The sequence below is a fragment of the Cottoperca gobio genome, chromosome 14 (genome assembly GCF_900634415.1).
Source record: "Cottoperca gobio chromosome 14, fCotGob3.1, whole genome shotgun sequence".
Classification (NCBI taxonomy): Eukaryota; Metazoa; Chordata; class Actinopteri; order Perciformes; family Bovichtidae; genus Cottoperca; species Cottoperca gobio.
Window position 1 is genome coordinate 20036046 of NC_041368.1, and position 22470 is coordinate 20058515.

General features: G+C 43.3%; 1 protein-coding gene and 1 pseudogene across 1 annotated transcript; both read right to left on the reverse strand.

Annotated features, from left to right (window-relative positions):
* Positions 1-380: 380 nt before the first annotated feature.
* Positions 381-15105, reverse strand: LOC115018798 (solute carrier family 22 member 4-like; annotated as a pseudogene).
* Positions 15106-15568: 463 nt separating this feature from the next.
* On the reverse strand, positions 15569-19859 carry LOC115018899 (solute carrier family 22 member 5-like). Its single transcript, XM_029448155.1, has 6 exons — positions 19652-19859; positions 18642-18742; positions 17863-18077; positions 16800-16982; positions 16524-16644; positions 15569-15753 (listed from the first exon to the last, which is right to left on the reverse strand). Exons 1-6 carry the CDS (start codon positions 19715-19717, stop codon positions 15684-15686), a joined length of 756 nt encoding a protein of 251 aa, XP_029304015.1. The 5' UTR covers positions 19718-19859; the 3' UTR covers positions 15569-15683.
* Between the last annotated feature and the right edge of the window lie 2611 nt (positions 19860-22470).

The window sequence follows — 22470 nt, forward strand, 5'->3', positions numbered from 1 at the left end:
TTAGAACTTGTGTTATTAAGTTACATTATACAGTGTCTACAAATGACTTTGGCATCGGAGAAGCTTCATAACAAAAGGTGTATTCCTTAAGTTACCCACCTTTCTCTTTTATGTATCTCTTCCATAGTTTCAGGTAGAGGTTTTCCAAAAGTCTCTGGAAGGAAGAAAGCAGTAAAGGCAGACAAAACCGCCAGAGTCCCCAGTATAATATAAGGAAGACCTAATAGATATGCGCCGAAAATGAAGAAGGTGAGGTTTAGATTGGAGAAAAGTCAGATGGATTAACACGTGTGAATGGCTTGCAAACTGGGTGAAATGAGATTTAACTGCCCAGACTTTACGCATGTGCTTAAATCTAAATCAAATGTACTCACTCAGCTTTAACAAAAAGGAGCAATGCAGCTGCCTATTCTGGAAACAGTAGTGCATATCCCTGTCGCTGTGTTCCTGAGCACTGTTGGGTAAAGCTCTGCCATGTAGGCAAACATCAGGGAGGTGGTAGTGGTTATAGCATATTTACCCAACATCTCCAGTGCAATATACAGATGTGGTAGACCTAAAGAATGAGGAAATAGTTTGTGAACGGTTTTGTTTTTTTAGCTAAATAGAATAGAAACACATACAAGTCTACAGAAACACTTTATAATTGTCACGACGCTGGATTTGCGTTTCCCGTTTTATTTTGAAATGTTCCCTTTCCCTTGTGTCATGTCTTGTATCACTTCCTGCCCTTGTGTTTTCTGCCTTTCTCTCCCAGCTGTGTCTCGTTCCCTCATGTAGTGTCTGTGTATATATCCCTCTCTGTCTCAGTGTTCTTTGTGGGTTCGTCATGTTTTTGTTACTTTCATGTTCGGCTTGTGCTATCCATGTTGCCTTGTGCGCTCCATGTTGCCTTGTGCGCTCCATGTTGCCTTGTGCGCTCCATGTTGCCTTGTGGTATCCATGTTGCCTTGTGCTCTCCATGTTGCCTTGTGCGCTCCATGTTGCCTTGTGCTATCCATGTTGCCTTGTGCTATCCATGTTGCCTTGTGCACTCCATGTTGCCTTGTGCGCTCCATGTTGCCTTGTGCGCCTGTGTCAACCCTGGTTTGTGTTTGCAGTTCTATTTGTTACCTTGTTTTATATATTGGTAAGGTTTTGCTAAATAAAGCTCTCTTTTGTTTAACCTCATCTTGCTTTCTGCATTTGGGTCCTCCTTATTACAAAATGTAACAAGTTTACAAACCACATGTTTAAGTAATGCCTGACCCATGACGATTATATGCAAGATTTAATTACATTTATTTCCTCTCTGGGAACCATCACCTTATCGTGGTGGAGAGGTTTGTGTGTCCCTATGAACCTGAGAGCTGTGTTGTCTGGAGCCTAGTGCTCCTGGTAGGGTCTCCCAAGGCAAATTGGTCTCAGGTGAGGGGCCACTAAGAATGGTTCAAAAACGACTTCATGAAAGAAAGGGAAAGGAAAGGAGAGACCCTGCCCGGAGGAAGCCCGGGGCCCCCGTCTGGAGCCAGGCCCAGAGGGAGGGCCCGACAGCGAGCGCCTGGTGGCCGGGTTTGCCACGGAGCCCGGTCGGGCACTGCCCAAAGAAGCTACGTGGTGCCTCCCATCCATCCATCCTGTGGGCCCACCACTCATGGGAAAAACCGCTGGGGTCGGGTGTGCTGTCACACGGGTGGCAGTGATGGTCAGGGACCTCGATGGGCCAGACCCGGGCAGCAGAGGCTGGCTCTGGGGACGTGGAACGTCACCTCTCTGTGGTGGAAGGAGCCGGAACTAATGCGGGAGGTGGATCGCTACCAGCTGGATCTGGTGGGGCTTACCTCCATGCACAGTCTTGGCTCTGGAATCGTACTCCTGGATAGGGGTTGGACTCTATTCTTCTCCGGAGTTGCCCAAGGTGTGAGGCGTCGGGCCGGGGTGGGGATACTCACTATCCCCCGGCTGAGCGCCGCTACGTTGGAGTTTATCCCGGTGGACGAGAGGGTCGCCTCCCTACGCCTTCGGGTTATGGGGGGGAAAACTCTGACTGTTGTTTGTGCCTATGCCCCAAACCACAGTTCTGAGTATTCGGCCTTCTTGGAGACCCTGAATGGAGCCCTGCAGTGGGCTCCAGTAGGGGACTCCGTAGTCTTGCTGGGAGACTTCAACGCACACGTGGGAAACGATGGAGACACCTGGAGAGGCGTGATTGGGAGGAGGGGCCTCCCTGATCTAAACCCGAACGGTCGTTTGTTGTTGGACTTCTGTGGTAGTCATGGAATGGCCATAACAAACACCATGTTCGAACATAACGATGCTCATAAGTGCACGTGGTACCAGAGCACCCTAGGCCAAAGGTCAATGATAGATTTCGTAATCGTATCATCTGATCTGAGACCGCATGTTTTGGACACTCGGGTGAAGAGAGGGGCGGAGCTGTCGACTGATCACCATCTGGTGGTGAGTTGGATCAAGGGGTGGGGGAAGACTCTGGACAGACCTGGTAAACCCAAACGGGTAGTGCGGGTGAACTGGGAACGTCTGGAGGAAGCCCCTGTCCTGGGGATCTTTAACTCACACCTCCGGCGGAGCTTTTCAGCTATCCCTGTGGAGGTTGGGGGCATTGAACCTGAGTGGGCGATGTTCAAAACCTCTATTGCTGAAGCTGCGGTGATGAGCTGTGGTCTCAAGGTCTTAGGTGCCTCAAGGGGCGGTAACCCTCGAACACCGTGGTGGACCCCGGTGGTCAGGGAAGCCTTCCGACTGAAGAAGGAGTCCTTCCGGGTTATGTTATCCGGTAGGACTCCGGAAACAGTTGCAGGGTATCGAAGGACTAGAAGGGCGGCAGCTTCTGCCGTGTCAGAGGCAAAGCAGCGGGTGTGGGAGAAGTTCGGAGAAGCTATGGAGAAGGACTTTCGGTCGGCACCAAGGTGCTTCTGGAAAACCATCCGGCACCTCAGGAGGGGGAAGCGAGGAACCATCCAAGCTGTGTACAGCAAGGGTGGGACCCTGCTGACTTCAACTGAGAAGGTTATCGGCCGCTGGAAGGAGCACTTTGAGGAAGTCCTGAATCCGACTAACACGCCCTCTATGGTTGAGGCAGAGCTGGAAGCTGATGGGGAACATCGTCAATTTCCCTGATGGAAGTCACTGAGGTAGTCAAACAACTCCACAGTGGCAAAGCCGCAGGGGTTGATGAGATCCGTCCAGAAATGCTGAAGGCTTTGGGTGTTGAGGGGCTGTCTTGGTTGACACGCCTCGTCAACATTGCGTGGAAGTCTGGGACAGTCCCTAGGGGTCGGTAGACCGGGGTGGTGGTTCCCCTATTTAAAAAGGGGGACCAGAGAGTGTGTGCCAACTACAGGGGTATCACACTTCTCAGCCTCCCTGGTGAAGTCTACTCCAAGGTACTGGAAAGGAGGGTTCGGCCGGTAGTCGAACCTCTGATTGAAGAGGAACAATGCGGATTCCGTCCTGGTCGTGGAACAACAGACCAACTCTTTACTCTTGCAAGGATCCTGGAGGGGGCCTGGGAGTACGCCCATCCGGTCTACATGTGTTTTGTGGATCTGGAGAAGGCGTATGACCGGGTCCCCCGGGTGATACTGTGGGAGGTGCTGCGGGAGTATGGGGTGAGGGAGTCACTTTTGAGGGCCATCCAATCCCTGTACGCCCAAAGCGAGAGTTGTGTCCGTATACTCGGCAGTAAGTCGGACTCGTTTTCCCGTGAATGTTGGCCTCCGCCAGGGCTGCGCTTTATCTCCAATCCTGTTCGTGATTTTCATGGATAGGATATCGAGGCATAGTCGTGGAGGAGAGGGGTTGCAGTTCGGTGACCTGAGGATCTCATCACTGCTCTTTGCAGATGATGTGGTCCTTATGGCATCATCGGCATCATCGGTCGGTCAGTCACTGGATCGGTTCGCAGCCGAGTGTGCAGCGGTTGGGATGAGGATCAGCACCTCCAAATCTGAGGCCATGGCTCTCAGCAGGAAACCGGTGGATTGCCTACTCCGGGTAGGGAATGAGCCATTACCCCAAGTGAAGGAGTTCAAGTACCTCGGGGTCTTGTTCGCGAGTGAGGCGACAATGGAGCGAGAGATTGGCCGGAGAATCGGAGCAGCGGGGGGCGGTATTACAGTCACTTTACCGCACCGTTGTGACGAAAAGAGAGCTGAGCCAGAAGGCAAAGCTCTCAATATACCGGTCGATCTTCGTTCCTACCCTCACCTATGGTCATGAAGGCTGGGTCATGACTGAAAGAACGAGATCACGGGTACAAGCGGCCGAAATGAGTTTTCTCAGACGGGTGGCTGGTGTCTCCCTTAGAGATAGGGTGAGAAGCTCAGCCATCCGTGAGAGACTCGGAGTAGAGCCGCTGCTCCTTTACGTTGAAAGGAGCCAGTTGAGGTGGTTCATCTAGTAAGGATGCCACCTGGGCGCCTCCCTAGGGAGGTGTTCCAGGCACGTCCAGCTGGGAGGAGACCCCGGGGAAGACCCATGACTCGGTGGAGAGATTACATCTCCTCACTGGCCTGGGAACGCCTCAGGATCCCCCAGTCGGAGCTGGAGGATGTGGCCCGGAGAAGGGAAGATTGGGGTTCCTTACTGGAGCTGCTGCCCCCGCGACCCGATCCCGGATAAGCGGTAGACGATGGATGGATGGAATTACATTTATTTCTATTGCTCACTGTGAGGAAATGATGGCGTCATTGAGTTTTGATTAGTTCCTCCCTAATTGCAGCAGATCTTCAACCCAACACTGTTAAATACCAGGATGCTTGGTGACGGACGGACGTCTCTGAACTTAGACAGACAAACCATCACTTTGCATCTCTCTTCATACAGTCCTGCCATATTGTTTGCTTACTTTGGGGCACCAGTTGAATAAGGTACATTGGCAATGCTGCAAGGAGCAATGAACCGATGACGGACAGTCGGCGTGGAAGGTATCGCAGAGCCAGCCAGCTGGAAATGTAAGCTGGTACCTCTACAGCTGCTGAGATGAAGCAGCTCATGTAGGGATTAGCATGGAGTTGGGATGTGTTGAAAGATAGGCTGTAGTATCCAGTGATTGCAGAGAAGCTGGACAAAGACATTAAGCAGATGTTTGAATAGAAAGACCTTCGCTCCTCTCAAAAAATAATCGTTATAAAATTGTATGAATATATTTGGGTAAATGGAGAAAAGAACACATGCAGACAGTTTTAGTTATGCATTAGGGGCAATGAATTTTTTCTGAATGAATTTACAATGACTTACTCGGCCACATCTTTTCTCCTTGTTTCATGAACATACAAAACCGCACCATATATCTCCTACTTGTGTGTTTTAATTTTGAATAAATAGAACATATAATAAAGAAGCTTGGGAGATATTGTACATTAAATATTGCATAGAAGGGAGTCAGATAAACAGTCCCTCAAATCACCCTTTGTCTGTGGATACTAAAAACAATGACTCTATTCAGTGGAAAGCTTGGACTTACTTGCAGCGTGTTCCTGCATGTTGCATATGGGTTTTTAAAAAAGGGTGAAGATCTCGATGTGTGCGAAGATGTGATTTCATGAGTTCTAGTGCGATGCTCCCTCTCAGACATTTTAGTAACTGTTAATAACTCAGAGAAATCTCAATGTGCCGTTTCCTCACCTCACCAAGCAGAGGATGAGGGTTGTGACTCTGATGCTGCCGTTCTTCAGCACGTCCACGACATTGTGGCGTTTTTTAGAATGTGCCTTTGTCTTAAAAACCTGCAAGATAAAAAAAAAAACGTAAGTCACACCCTCTGTTTGTTGTTGCTTTTCCCAGTAGCCTAATATCCTTGGGATGTTTTAAAGTAAAAAAATACCAATAAACATGTTTTTCAGACATAAATATAAATGTGTCTCTTTTGATGCTAAATGATGAATCAGAAAAAGCAACATATAGAGGACCCTTAAAAATATGGAGCTTAAAAATAAATCAATGTTACTCATTGCAAGCATCTTTGCATGAAACATTTGCTTTGTACAGATTAATGCAGAGATATTTAGAGAATGGTGATGATGCAAAATGTTCACTCGGACTCAAAAACAAATGGAGAGCAATTGTTTGATTCCTGCCAGTCACAACTTCAAACTTCAACTTCAACATGGCTTTTGCAGATAACTATTTAAGATTAAACAAGAATGTAAATGGAATTTAAAGGAAGACAATTACTTTTCAAGACTGGAGAATTCTGAATATTTGGAAAGGGCAGTCTCTAAAACAGAATACATCTGCAGTTAAAGCGCTCACTGCTGGTAAAGCACCGGGGGAAGATGGTTTCACTATTGAATTTCATAAATGTTTCTCGGACACACCGCCCCCCCTTCCTAAATGTATTGTATAATCATATTATTACTAATCATTCAATGCCCGGTGCAGTGATCTCTGCGTTACCAAAACCAGGCAAAGACCACTTACAGATGAATATCTTCCGTCCTCTCAGTCGACATCTGCGAAGATTCTTGCAATGCGCCTCGAAATGGTGGATCTTTTTATCGTAATGCCTCCAATAACATGAAGAAGCTTTTCCATGTCATGTTAAGACTGATGAGTACTTATGAGTTGTATAAATGTGCCTACTGTTTAACCTGAGGTCGAAGTTAAAGGTTAATTAATAAATCTTCATAAACAGAATACAATTATTTGGCTCTTGAAATAACTTGATTATTTGGTGACATTTATAACCTCCAGTGTGTCCTGCAAATACAACATTCCTGACAGTGAGACATAATTATATGTGCCAACAACTGGAACAGCTGGTTAACTTGCCCTGTAATCTTCAAAGATGACCTTCGGAGCCTGAACTTTGTTCCACTTAGCCGCCTCTCTCACGATGGCCTCAGCCTCGTCCACTCTGCCCTGAGAGAGCAGCCACCGAGGAGACTCTGGGATGAACCTGCCTCACAGCAGAGAGACACACACACAGAGGCTCAGGCTGCATCAGACGGACTTCAAAGATAAAGCTTCAAAGATGGTGAATATGTTTATTCATTAATAACAATCAATGTGTCCTTTTTCCTTTTCTTTTTTTGCCTTTTATTGATAGTACAGCTGAAGATACACGGGGGACGATTACATGCAGTCAAATTAGACTTTAGTTTGACATTTGTTTTAGTAGGCATATCCTCAATAGGGAATGAAATGAATTTTAACAGTCAAGGCTTTACTCTTTGGTTTCAAGATTTCCCATTCCAACAAATTCTCCCCTCCTCCACAAAGAAACTATTTATGGTATGCTTTGTTTGTAGTGCAACCTACCTCCAGAGTGGGAAGTAGAGCAGGCAAGGCACAGCCAAAGCCAACAGGAGGTATCGCCAGTTCCCTTAAAAAGTAAGCGACGGAGAGGTAGTATCATGTAGCCGACAGCAAAGCCTAAACATGTGCCCATAGATGAGTAAAGGACTCGCACATCGCCAGTCAAAGTCTCAGCGCCTGCACACAGAGATAAAGAGAAAAGGCAGGTGGATATGTTCAGTACTTTTAACAAACTTCCTGCATCTACATTCAATAACAAATGGTGGCAGTATTTCTAGAATGTGATGTTCACATGTACCCAGAACTAAAGCAGCTACAAAGTTGGACATCTGTCCCAAACCATTGAAGAAGAGGAGGACGGTGAACATGACCCAAGAGGTAGAGAAGACTTGAATGAAGGTAAAAACTGTCTGAACTGCCATGGTTGCAAAAAGAACAGGTTTTCTTCCAAACCTATGAGAGAAGATGAAAAAACAAGTAAAATTAAGGGGTTGGTGAATTGGCCGGTAGATGTGCACAACACAAACTTATTAAATGCACTTTATTAGGATACAAATGTCCACTATACTATAGCAGTACCACAATGTGAAAATATTCTTTGTAACTTAGTTACTTTCCACTACTGTGTATCATCCTGGACAGTAGCGATTTAAACAGGTTTAAAAGCAATGCTTGTATTGTGTGTATACAGTATATCTCAAAAGTGAGTACACCCTTTAGATTTTTGCAAATATTCTGTTATATCCTTTCAGGGGATAACATTATCCTACTGAAACTTTGATATAACTTAAAGTAGTCAGTGTGCTGCTTGAATAACAGTATAGATTTATTGTCCTTTGAAAATTACTCAGTACACAGCTGTTAATGTCTAAACAGCTGGCAACAAAAGTGAGTACACCCCATAGTGAACATGTCCTAATTGTGCCCAATGATGTTGTTTTCCCGCCCTGGTGTCATGTGACTCGTTAGTGTTGCAAGGATTCAGGTGTAAATGATAAGCAGGGCTGTTAAATTTGGTGTTTTGGGCACAATTCTCTCTGAATGCTGGACAACATGGCACCTCATGGCAAGGAACTCTCTGAGCGGCTGAAAAAAAGGATTATTGCGCTTCACAAAGATGGCCTTGGCTATAAGAAGATTGCCAACACCATGAAAATGAGTTGCAGCACAGTGGCTAAGATCATACAGCGGTTTTCCAGGACAGGTTCCACTCGGAACAGGCCTTGCCAGGGTCGACCAAAGAAGTTGAGTCCACGTGCTCAGCGTCATATCCAGAGGTTGGTTTCCAAAAATAGACGTGCGAGTGCTTCCAGCATTGCTGCAGAGGTTGCAGAAGTGGGATGTCAGCCTGTCAGTGCCCAGACCATACGCCGTACACTGCATCAAATCGGTTTGTATGGCCGTCGCCCCAGACAGAAGCCCCTTCTGAAACCGATGCATAAGAAAGCCCGCAAACAGTTTGCTGAAGACAATGAATCCAAGAACATGAGTTACTGGAACCATGTCCTGTGGTCTGATGAGACCAAAATAAACCTGTTTGGGTCAGATGGTGTCCGGCGTGTGTGGCGGCACCCTGGTGAGGAGTACCAAGACAAATGTGTCTTGCCTACAGTCAAGCATGGTGGTGGCAGCATCATGGTCTGGGGCTGCATGAGTGCTGCCGGCACTGGGGAGCTGCATTTCATTGAGGGACACATGAATTCCAATATATACTGTGACATCCTGCAGCAGAGCATGATCCCCTCTCTTCGGAAACTGGGCCGTAGGGCAGTTTTCCAACATGATAATGACCCTAAACACACCTCCAAGATGACAACGGCCTTGCTGAAGAAGCTGAAGGTTAAGGTGATGGACTGGCCAAGTATGTCTCCAGACCTAAACCCAATTGAGCACATGTGGGGCATCCTCAAGAGGAAGGTGGAGGAGTGCAAGGTGTCCAACATCCGTGCGCTCCGTGATGTCGTCGTGGAGGAGTGGAAGAAGATTCCAGAAGCAACCTGTGCAGCTCTGGTGAATTCCATGCCCAGGAGGGTTAAAGCAGTGCTAGATAACAATGGTGGTCACACAAAATATTGACACTTTGGGCACAATTTAGACATGTTTACTATGGGGTGTACTCACTTTTGTTGCCAGCTGTTTAGACATTAACAGCTGTGTACTGAGTAATTTTCAAAGGACAATAAATCTATACTGTTATTCAAGCAGCACACTGACTACTTTAAGTTATATCAAAGTTTCAGTAGGATAATGTTATCCCCTGAAAGGATATAACAGAATATTTGCAAAAATCTAAAGGGTGTACTCACTTTTGAGATATACTGTATATCACATGCAGCTGGTGTCTTCAGTACCTGTCTGACAGCTGTCCTGAGAAGAAGCATCCAAAAAGAACTCCGAGGAAGTAAACTGTGGAGGTCAACGGCTGCTTCCACTGCCCACTGCAAACCAGGTCAAACTGGAATATCCACACTTTAAGAGTTAAACAATGATATACATTAACTAGGGAATATATGGATATTCCCTAGTGGTATGAGTTATCTGCAGCTGGTGCTCGTATTATTACCAGGCGCGACAGTGATGCTGGAATTGTTTTTGTTTTGAGTGTGTGTGTGTGTGTGTGTGTGTGCTCCGGGAGACACCAACTGTAGCGGGAACTACCACAGAGGAGGTTTGGAGTACTTTGAGTGTTTTTGCTACTGTGATGCAGCAACCATGCCAGATACAATCACAAAACTGATTTGTATTTGCGATCAAAATGCAGAGTTTGAAGATGGTTGTGGTCCGAGCAAGGGGGCCGGAAGTAAGGGAGTAGGATTTGGCCCTGGCCTGCTATGGCGTTGCGGCTGCTGTGATCCAAGATGGCCTCTAATTTCGTATCGTTCTTAATGTTAAAACATCAAATGAGATGATCAAAACCAGCAATGTGTGTATCGTATGTGGGACGTGCAAGCTCTTTGCTGACATGCATTCCTCCTGTAACTGTTTGATATTGTTTATAAAAGAACCACACAGTTTATACATTCTAGTATGATTCAATTTAATGCAATGTTTATATTTCAAATGTACTCGTCTAATATGTTTTTCTAGACTGCAGTGTTTATAACTTGGTACATTATGCAATATTGATATTTGTGAACGTGCTGCACGGCGTCCACCAGGAGGGGCCTTTGAGTAAGTCTAGCAATAAGAACGATCCCTTTTTGGGAGTTGTTAATTACAGTTTGTAGTAATAAGAGAAAGTACAATGCAAAAATAAAATCAGTCAAAGTTAAACTACATTCCAGCCTCCACCAGAGAATCTGACTGCAACATGTGCACCATCGCCCAGTCTGAGGTTATAAAACGGGGAAGGGTTAAAGAGAACATGGCAATAAGTATATTTTATAAAGAAATGCAAAACATTTCTTTGTTTAATCCACTTGATGATCCTGAATGTAAGTTGTGTTCCTATCTGAACCAATGAAACAGGTTAAACTGCCGACAGAGCGAGACCAGGGTTGTATTGTGTTTCTCTAAGCCCATGACAATGTAAATAACATAACGGAAACATAATCATGTCGAGACAAAGATGCCCGACTTGCCAGGCAGGATTTAAAATACAGATTACAACCAAATGATTTTATTGTGCTTGTCTCTTGCAGGGAGTAGATCCCAATTTTAGATGTTCATTATAGTTGATGATAAAAGTCAATATTATATAATCAATTGATGTACCAACGATCCGGGGATGATGTGGTACACATACAGAGACTATAAACTGTGACACCTAGAGGGTCAACAGGAAAAAAACAAAGGCTGCAAGACAAATGCACAAACAGACTAAGGAGATTGGGAATAAGGGGGGACTGAGACCGTGCAGTGACAACACAATACGGCAGCAACTCATTCAGTGTTGGACACACCCTCACCTCAGAGACTAAGGTAGACTGGTAGATGTCTTTGCTGTAGCTCCACCCGTCCACACAGCCCTCCTGCTCCAGGTCAGTGAGGTTGACGTCCTATGCCAGGAATGAATCCCTGAGCAGAGAGATTTCTGACCACATCCAGCCTGTACCTGCTGCATCGGCTCAGCTCCTGTTTCCCATTCACCACCTCACAGTCACAATGACACAGTTAATATTACTGTTATTAGGAACATTTATTTTTCAGGGAACTTATCCTTTGGACAAAATGGCATTCATGGCTATGCATTTACGATACCTGTACCCTTCCACATGATCTCATAACCATATAATGTAGCCATGACACTTCAGCCTCTGCATGAGGAGTTCTATTTTAATTATGTTTTACTTTTTATTGGCCATATTTATTTGTATTTAAATTTCATTTTATAATTTGTTTCTTTCGCATTTTGTCTTGATGCTTTTACTGTTGAATGAAGAGCACTTTGAATTGTCTTGAGTGACACATGTACTGAAATGTGCTATAAATAAACTTGCAGTGAACCCATCCTGGTAGATATAACTTTCTCATATGTTCATAGAATTAGCTGCTGTAAGAGGATTCAGTTGTGTAGCCTAAAGCAACACTGCAGGCTTTCATCCAAATTGTGACGGGAAGTGATTTATAGATCTAAAACCAGGAGTTTTAATTTGTAACAGTGTTGTTCAAAACTTGGCAGAGATTTGTTTTCCCTTTTTTTTCTCCATTAACCTGTAAATAACATATTGTTAAGCCTTTAGTATAATCAGTTTTAAAATGACATGCAAATAGGCAATTAATGCAAATACAAATGTGTTATGTACGAGTATTCATTTAGTTCTTCGCTCTATACTTATAAACTTCACATTGAGGAAAGTTAGTGCGAAACTCCAGTAATCCAAGATGATGTTTAGCTTGTTAATTCTCTGCAGTTTCACCTTTATTGGTATGATGGTTTTACGCCAGTCTTCGGTAAGGTTGTCAGGAATAACGCAGTGATGACTCGGGATATCGGTCAGGAAAACAAGGCTGAAAGCACCAAATCCATTGGGCACGATGCTGGCACACAGCAGGAAGAAGACGACCTGCTGGAAACGTCCCCACTGGCCCAGAAAAGCGATAGTGTTAGAATAATCCTTCATAGTGAAAGAAGGATAAACTTTTGATCCTCTGTCTTCCTGCAACTGTCATACATCTACCCTATGGTGTAAATGGAGGTGAACAAAAAGGTAATAATGCTGCAACATTCTTCCCACAGCCACTGTCCTGTACCAGTTGAGCAAGTATTATGCTATACATACTGTGCTGAAAGCGAATCATCATTCTCAGACGAGGGGCACGCCCTAACATATGTTTCTGTGGTTGAAATACTGGTCGGTAATATAAGAGCGTAAACACAAGTCACTACTCGCCTTCAGGGTTTCTGTAAACGTCAACATAGAGTTCACGCTTTCATCTCGAGGAACTCCCTGATACACACAAGAAATATGTCTACACCTTACAGTATGATTGATAGATAAATAGACAGTGCATCTGGAAAGTATTCATACCCCTTCACTTTTTCCACACTTTGTTATGTTACAGCTTTATTCCAAAATGGATTAAATTAATTTTTTTCTCTCAACATTCTACACACAATACCGCATAATGACAGAGTGAAAAAGATTTTTTTGAATTTATTACAAATGTATTAAAAATAAAAAATAATATCACATGTACTTAAGTATTCACACCCTTTGCTGTGACACTTGAAATGAAGCTCAGGAGGATCCAATCTCTATTTATCATCGTTGAGGTGTTCCTACACCTTGTTTGGAGTCCACCTGTGGTAAATTAAATTGATTGGACATGATATGTAAAGACACACACCTTTCTATGTAAGCTCCCACAGTTCACAATGTATGAGGTTACAGTAAGCCTGTGGAGCTCGGAGACAGGATTGTGTCGAGGCACAGAGCTAGTGAAGGCTACAAAACCAGTTCTGCAAAACTGTCACCATAAACTGTCACATGTCCTTGAGCGGCCCAGCCAGAGCCCGGACTTGAACTCAACTGAACATCTCTGGAGAGACCTGAAAAAGGCCATCCATCGGCGGTCCCCAGCCAACCTGACAGAGTTTGAGACAATCAGCAAAGAAGAATGGGAGAAACTGTCCCAAAATAGGTGTGCCAAACTTGTAGCATCATACTCAAGAAGACTTGAGGCTGTAATTGCTTTCAAAGGTGCTTCAAGTATTGAGTAAAGGGTATGATTGCTTATGTACATGTGATATTTTAGTGTTTTATTTTTAATACATTTGCAAACAATTCTAAAAAACTTTTTTCACTTTGTCATTATGCGGTATTGTGTGTAGAATGTTGAGAACATTAGGCTGTAACATAATAAAATGTGTAAAAAGTGAAGGGGTATGAATACTTTCCGGATGCACTGTATACAAATCTCTTATAAGCCTATACAAGTCTTTCTTCCACCAGCCTGATACAAAACATCAGTTGTTTTTGTTTCATGTGCTCGGGCGGATTTTTGTTCCCCATCACTATCATGGGAAGAGCATTAGAAGACAATTTAATCTTTTAATCTTGAAAGATGGTCTGAAGATTATAGCCTCCATCAAGGTAGGATTTATTGCAAGATTGTGTGTACTGTAGAGGCACATTAAGGGCTGACTGTGGCATTCAAGATGATACTTGCAGAAACAGACCAGGGCAGAAATGGGACAGACTAATTCAATAGCCCAATATCACAAATGACACATTTGTCTCAGTGTGCTTTACAGACTGTACAGGTTACGACATCCTCTGTCCTTACACCCTCGCATCGCACAAGGAAAAACTTCCTAAAAGAAACCCCATAATTAAAGGGGGAAAAATGTTGGAAACCTCAGGGAGAGCAACTGAGGAGGGATCCCTCTCCCAGGACGGACAGACGTGCAATAGATGTCGTGTGTGCAGGATAAACAACATAGTACAAATACAACATTTGACAGAAATGATGTTATGTTGAAAAAAAAAAGAGAAAGTTTGGATGAATCCAGGAAAATGTCAAAAAGGCTTCCCGGTGTCCAGCAGGACCAGGGCAGCAGGCGCAGCCACGATTCCTGATCTTGACGTAAACTTTATCAGTGAGAGACAGACACTCTGGGGATGATGCCCCGGATGATGAGTTAGTAACATACATTTACATAAACGCATACAGATAGAGAGGAAGAAGAAGAGAGGGAGGGGAGGAGAGAGGAAGAGAAGGAAGAGAGCAGGGAGGTGTCCCCCGGCAGTCTAAGCGTATAGAAGCATAAATAGGGGCTCTGCTCAGCTCCTGTTTCCCATTCACCACCTCACAATCACAATGACACACTTTATTAGTGCTATTGTAATTAAGCTACTTGGCTGTGTATGGTGCCATATTGCTTAAGTAAATATGTTGAAATTGTGATGCAACAATATGGCATTGACAACCGTGTCCCCACATTATCTGTGCTATATATTCACACCTTTACAGTCCAAAGTATGACTACCTTAGACTGGAGCCCAACCGTTTTATAAGCCTCTTTGAACTTTATACAGCAGATGCAGAAAAAATATACATTACCTCCAAAGCTACAAATTTGATAATCAAAATATTGTAATAAAAACCATTATGGCTCTAAGAGAATGTGGCCAGCCACTACATGATACCTTCTTCTTTTTCGCCCCCAGGAGCTGCGTTCAAAAACTGAATTACCTCAATCGGGATGATAGCATTGCGCCAATCTTGGGTCAGGTTAACCTCAGGAACAATGCAGTGGTGACTTTGGATATCAGTCAGGAAGACAACAGGGAAAGCACCAAATCCATTAGGCATTATGCTGGCACAGAGCAGGAAGAAGACAATCTGCTGGAAACGTCCCCACTGACCCAGAAAAGCGATGGTCTCTTCATAATCCTTCATATCATAAATCTTAACTTTCCCCTCCACAGTTTTTATCCTACTACAACAGACAGATACTACTGATACAAACATGTGTAAACAGTGAGCAAGTCAATTTATGCTAGTTGTAACTGAAAGTGTCTCGGTTTAGAAAAATGCTAGAACATTTGAATGCAAAAGCTCATTGACTGGTCAGATTTCTACAAAAAACATGCAAAGCTTGCCACTTTTGTCTTGTGTGTTTTTACTTTTTACTCCTTTAAGGATATCAAACCTGTAGCAATCATGCATGATCGCATGAAATTCAAAATACATTTTGTAACAGGGTTATTTGAGATGTAAGATTTGCCAGACACATAAAACCTTAATCGGCAGCTTGGACCGAGTATTTTGTATTCATCATCCCCATTTAAGACAACACATGTATGTGCAAATGTCAAAATGAGACAAAGAAATTCCTTGAAATTGGCCACATGTAGAAATCCATGATTTAATTCCACCTTTACATTCTAATGTCTATAATTAAAATATTAAGATATGTAAACAGTACTTCAATAGCAATATCAACATATCACCTGCATCAATAAGGTGCTAGATAATCACAGAGGACTGTCCAGTAGTGCCACAGGTATTGGGGTTTCTTTTCCAGTGATGCATGGACACTTTATCCTGTGATAAGGAAGAAAGATTCAAACAAACAAAGCATTACTGGTTGTAAAGTTCTGCATAGAATGATATGTAATGTCATTTGTCTTTTAAGCGAATGGTTGCCGAAATCTTCCTCAGGATCAATGAAGTATCCATCCATCCATCCATCCATCCATCCATCCATCCATCCATCCATCTAGAATGTAGAAGACAGGGCACTTATAAGAGACACAGTATATTGTTGGCCACTCGGGGACAGCAGAAACAAGTTGTGAACACGATTGATACGCAACTTGTATTTCTCCAACCAGTCAGTCAGTCAGTCAGTCAGTCAGTCAGTCAGTCAGTCTATCCATCCATCCATCCATCCATCCATCTAGAATGTAGAAGATAGGGCACTTATAAGAGACACAGTATATTGTTGGCCACTCGGGGACAGCAGAAACAAGTTGTGAACACGATTGATACGCAGCTTTTATTTCTCCAACCAATAGCCCAAACCTCAAAATTATTATTATCATTAATAAAAACACCAATAATAATAATAACAATAACAATAATTTTAATAGAGAAAATATTTCAAATGAAAAGCTGCAAATTCTCACATGTAAGAAACTTTGGCATTTTTGCATGAAAAATCCCATAAGGATTATAAAGAAAATTGCCAATTCATTTTCTGTCAATCTGTCAATTAGAACTTGTGTTATTAAGTTACATTATACAGTGTCTACAAATGACTTTGGCATCGGAGAAGTTTCATAACAAAAAGGTGTATTCCTTAAGTTACCCACCTTTCTCTTTTATGTATCTCTTCCATAGTTTCAGGTAGAGGTTTTCCAAAAGTCTCTGAAAGGAAGAAAGCAGTAAAGGCAGACAAAACCGCCAGAGTCCCCAGTATAATATAAGGAAGACCTAATAGATATGCGCCGAAAAATGAAGAAGGTGAGGTTTAGATTGGAGAAAAGTCAGATGGATTAACACGTGTGAATGGCTTGCAAACTGGGTGAAATGAGATTTAACTGCCCAGACTTTACGCATGTGCTTAAATCTAAATCAAATGTACTCACTCAGCTTTAACAAAAAAGGAGCAATGCAGCTGCCTATTCTGGAAACAGTAGTGCATATCCCTGTCGCTGTGTTCCTGAGCACTGTTGGGTAAAGCTCTGCCATGTAGGCAAACATCAGGGAGGAGGTAGTGGTTATAGCATATTTACCCAACATCTCCAGTGCAATATACAGATGTGGTAGACCTAAAGGATGAGGAAATAGTTTGTGAACGGTTTTGTTTTTTTAGCTAAATAGAATAGAAACACATACAAGTCTGAAGCACTTCTACCCCTGTGTCAGTATCATGCAGCCCCTTTCTTCTACAGAAACACTTTAATTAATTAATAATTGTCACGACGCTGGATTTGCGTTTCCTGTTTTATTTTGAAATGTTCCCTTTTGTCATGTCTTGTATCACTTCCTGCCCTTGTGTTTTCTGCCTTTCTCCCCCAGCTGTGTCTCGTTCCCTCATGTAGTGTCTGTGTATATATCCCTCTCTGTCTCAGTGTTCTTTGTGGGTTCGTCATTTTTTTTTGTTACTCTCATGTTCGGCTCGTGCGCTCCATGTTGCCTTGTGCTATCCATGTTGCCTTGTGCGCTCCATGTTGCCTCTTGTGTGCTCCATGTTGCATTGTGCATCCCTCGTATACCCTCATACATCTTCGTGCTATCCTGTGTCAACCCTGGTTTGTGTTTGTGTTTTCAGTTCTATTTGTTACCTTGTTTTATATATTGGTAAGCTTTTGCTAAATAAAGCTCTCTTTTGTTTAACCTCATCTTGCTTTCTGCATTTGGGTCCTCCTTATTACAAAATGTAACAAGTTTACAAACCACATGTTTAAGTAATGCCTGACCCATGATGATTATATGCAAGATTTAATTACATTTATTTCTATTGCTCACTATGAGGAAATGATGGCGTCATTGAGTTTGTGATTAGTTCCTCCCTAATTACAGCAGATCTTCAACCCAACACTGTTAAATACCAGGATGCTTGGTGACGGACGGACGTCTCTGAACTTAGACAGACAAACCATCACTTTGCATCTCTCTTCATACAGTCCTGCCATATTGTTTGCTTACTTTGGGGCACCAGTTGAATAAGGTACATTGGCAATGCTGCAAGGAGCAATGAACCGATGACGGACAGTCGGCGTGGAAGGTATCGCAGAGCCAGCCAGCTGGAAATGTAAGCTGGTACCTCTACAGCTGCTGAGATGAAGCAGCTCATGTAGGGATTAGCATGGAGTTGGGATGTGTTGAAAGATAGGCTGTAGTATCCAGTGATTGCAGAGAAGCTGGACAAAGACATTAAGCAGATGTTTGAATAGAAAGACCTTCGCTCCTCTCAAAAAATAATCGTTATAAAATGGTATGAATATATTTGGGTAAATGGAGAAAAGAACACATGCAGACAGTTTTAGTTATGCATTAGGGGCAATGCATTTTTTCTGAATGAATTTACAATGACTTACTCGGCCACATCTTTTCTCCTTGTTTCATGAACATACAAAACCGCACCATATATCTCCTACTTGTGTGTTTTCATTTTGAATAAATAGAACATATGATAAAGAAGCTTGGGAGATATTGTACATTAAATATTGCATAGAAGGGAGTCAGATAAACAGTCCCTCAAATCACCCTTTGTCTGTGGATACTAAAAACAATGACTCTATTCAGTGGAAAGCTTGGACTTACTTGCAGCGTGTTCCTGCATGTTGCATATGGGTTTTTAAAAAAGGGTGAAGATCTCGATGTGTGCGAAGATGTGATTTCATGAGTTCTAGTGCGATGCTCCCTCTCAGACATTTTAGTAACTGTTAATAACTCAGAGAAATCTCAATGTGCCGTTTCCTCACCTCACCAAGCAGAGGATGAGGGTTGTGACTCTGATGCTGCTGTTCTTCAGCACGTCCACGACATTGTGGCGTTTTTTAGAATGTGCCTTTGTCTTAAAAACCTGCAAGATAAAAAAAAAACGTAAGTCTCACCCTCTGTTTGTTGTTGCTTTTCCCAGTAGCCTAATATCCTTGGGATGTTTTAAAGTAAAAAAATACCAATAAACATGTTTTTCAGACATAAATATAAATGTGTCTCTTTTGATGCTAAATGATGAATCAGAAAAAGCAACATATAGAGGACCCTTAAAAATATGGAGCTTAAAAATAAATCAATGTTACTCATTGCAAGCATCTTTGCATGAAACATTTGCTTTGTACAGATTAATGCAGAGATATTTAGAGAATGGTGATGATGCAAAATGTTCACTCGGACTCAAAAACAAATGGAGAGCAATTGTTTGATTCCTGCCAGTCACAACTTCAAACTTCAACTTCAACATGGCTTTTGCAGATAACTATTTAAGATTAAACAAGAATGTAAATTGAATTTAAAGGAAGACAATTACTTTTTCAAGACTGGAGAATTCTGAATAACGATAGGTTTTTCCCCCCTTGAAGGTGATTGGTTCACTGCATCACTGGCATTTTTGTGATTGGCTCTTGGGCCACATCAAAATTAGACGCGCTGTCATGCTCTCATACTGACAGCACACGTACACACACACTCACAAATAAAATTCGATGTAATGCATGACAAAACAAATGCACAGAGGCCAGATTTCAAATGAATAACTTAAAGGGCCATTGTGTAGTATTCAGGGGGATCTATTAGCAGAAGTAGAAAATATATATTTATAAAATATAATATTCATAACTATGTTTTCATTAGTGAATAATCACCTGAAACTTAGAATGAGCCCTTCTTATCTACTGAGTCCGTTACGTTGAACTGCTACGTTTCTACAGTAGCTCAGAACGGACAAACCAAACACTAGCACGAGAGACGGCTTTTCGCATTTTTACGTTACCTTCCACCGTAGTTCTCCGACACACTTGTTAAACTGCGGTAACTGCAGCTGCCGCCTGAATTTCATTGCTCCTAAAGTAGTGTTATGGTAAGGATGGCCTCTGAGAGTGAGGCGAAGGACCTGGAGGATACCACGGCATTACCACTGTTTTCCACTTGCCGGCTCGTCGTGAAAAGGAGGAGTGAGCGGAGGGGTATTCAGTTCAGGATTTGGCGGCATCTGGGGTTGCAGTTACACTTCTTTACTTTCTCCAGAAAGCAAATACGCGTAATTCCTGCAGAAGACGGTTCCTCTAAACAGATATCGTTTTAATTATAGTGCAATCAAATTTAGTTTGATTGAAAAATACAAACATATTGCACTCAATAGATGCTTTAGACATAGTGGCAGTTCACTAACAGTACATTTAAAAACAGACCTTGACAGCACTGTTCTGTATCTGTGAATCCTTACTGTAACTGAATCAGTGTTTCTTTTCCTCTAGATGTTGTCAGAAGACACCTTATACACTCACACACACCGAAGAAAAGGAAAACGCTGCTGAAAAGAAGTCTCCAGTTGTCCCTTGAACAAGGAGCAGCACTAATATCTGACTTGATGCAAAAAACTGAACCACCATCATGTCTCTGTTCATTTTACAGGAATAACTAGAATTATTGTTATTTATGTCACTGGATTTGTGAAAGTATGTGACTTCAACAGAAACAAGCAACTTGACGGTTATCAGAACAATATGTGTGCCTTAAAATATCGGAGTTATGTTTTTTCTGCAACAGCGTCAAACTAGAATTATCGCCTTGCGGTTGTTTACCTCCGCCAAACACAGAGATCATGCACAAAAAAAAATGAACTCCAAAATGTATTAGTCAAGTTTTAATTATTTTAATTTTACTACTTAAAAAAAGATCATGTAATGTCATTAAATCCACTTGAACTGATTGAAATTCTCTGTTAGAAATGTTGAATATTAAGCACAGTAAACAGTAGGAATGATATACAATTAATAGTACAATATTAATGTAAGCCATCATTTAGACATTACTCACACATAAACACATAATCAGAGTCGACTTTCCAAAAGCACCCCAGGTATTGAATGTTCTTTTCTTGTGATGCATGGGCACTTCATGCTGTTGGGATCAAATGCAAATAAAGAAACCATTATTTGTTTTTCAGCAAACAGGAAAACTAAAAAAGCTGCAATTTTTTATATTATTTCCTTTCTACCAACTTCATTGTCATATGTGCACATGTGTGTTCACTACAAAGACTGATGCCGGATGATGAGGATGAGGAGGGGTTTTGTTGGTTATATTAAAGAATACTACGCCATTTTTCTTTTGCTATTATCTTGTCCATCCAGTAACGGCTAGTTCTGTGGTGGTTTGGGGAACAATAACTTGGTTGTGTATTATATTATATTATATTCAGTGTTCTTTTGTATATTATAATATTGACAGAAGTAGTTTTTAGAAGATGTACCTCTCCGGGAACCATCACCTTACTGTGGTGGAGAGGTTTGTGTGTCCCTATGAAGCTGAGAGCTGTATTGTCTGGAGCCTTGTGCTCCTGGTAGGGTCTCCCAAGGCAAATTAGTCTCAGGCGAGGGGCCAGATTAAGAATGTTTCAAAACGACCTCATCAAAAAAAGGGAAAGAGAAGGAGAGACCCTGCCCGGAGGAAGCCCGGGGACCCCGTCTGGAGCCAAGCCCAGAGGGAGGGCCCGACAGCGAGCGCCTGGTGGCCGGATTTGCCACGGAGCCCGGTCGGCACAGCCCGAAGAAGCTACGTGGTGCCTCCCATCCATCCATCCTGTGGGCCCACTACTCACAGGAAGAACCGCTGCGGTCGGGTGCGCTGTCACACGGCTGGCAGTGATGGTCAGGGACCTCGACGAACCAGATCCGGGCAGCAGAGGCTGGCTCTGGGGACGTGGAACATCACCTCTCTGTGGGGGAAGGAGCCGGAACTAGTGCGGGAGGTGGAGCGCTACCAGTTGGATCTGGTGGGGCTTACCTCTATGCACAGTCTTGGCTATGGAACCGTACTCCTGGATAGGGGTTATGTTAAACGAGAGTTATGTCCGGATACTCTGCAGTAAGTCGGACTCGTTCCCAGTGAATGTTGGCCTCCGCCAGGGCTGCGCTTAATCACCAATCCTGTTTGTAATGTTCATGGACAGGATATCGAGGCGTAGTCATGGAGGAGAGGGGTTGCAGTTCGGTGGCCTGAGGATCTCATCGCTGCTCTTTGCAAATGATGTGGTCCTGATGGGGTCATCAGTCTGTGACTTTCAGCAGTCACTGGATCAGTTTGCAGCCGAGTTTGAAGCGGTTGGGATGAGGATCAGCACCTCAAAATCTGAGGCCATGGCTCTCAGCAGGAAACCGGTGGATTGCCTACTCATTAGGGAATGAGCCCTACTCCGGGTAGGGAATGAGCCCTTATCCCAAGTGAAGGAGTTCAAGTACCTTGGGGTCTTGTTCACGAGTGAGGGCACGATGGAGCGAGAGATTGGCCGGAAAATCGGAGCAGAGGGGGCGGTATTACATTCGCTTTACCGCACCGTTGTGACGAAAAGAGAGCTGAGCCAGAAGGCAAAGCTCTCGATCTTCCGGGCGATCTTTGTTCCTACCCTCACCTATGGTCATGAATGCTGGGTCATGACCGAAAGAACGAGATCACGGGTACAAGCGGCCAACATAGGTTTTCTCAGACGGGTGGCTGGTGTCTCCCTTGGAGATAGGGTGAGAAGCTCAGCCATCCCTGAGAGACTCAGAGTAGAGCCGCTGCTCCTTTGCATTGAAAGGAGCCAGTTGA

What these genes read in the sequence shown, in the direction of transcription:
- LOC115018899 (XM_029448155.1), bottom strand. Translation starts at nt 19,717, where the DNA reads ATGAAATTCAGGCGGCAGCTGCAGTTACCGCAGTTTAACAAGTGTGTC. An exon ending in TCGGAGAACTACGGTGGAAG is followed by an intron (nt 18,743 to 19,651) that starts GTAACGTAAAAA and finishes TTTATCTTGCAG; the next exon opens with GTTTTTAAGACAAAGGCACA. An exon ending in GAGATACATAAAAGAGAAAG is followed by an intron (nt 15,754 to 16,523) that starts GTGGGTAACTTA and finishes TCCTTATCACAG; the next exon opens with GATAAAGTGTCCATGCATCA.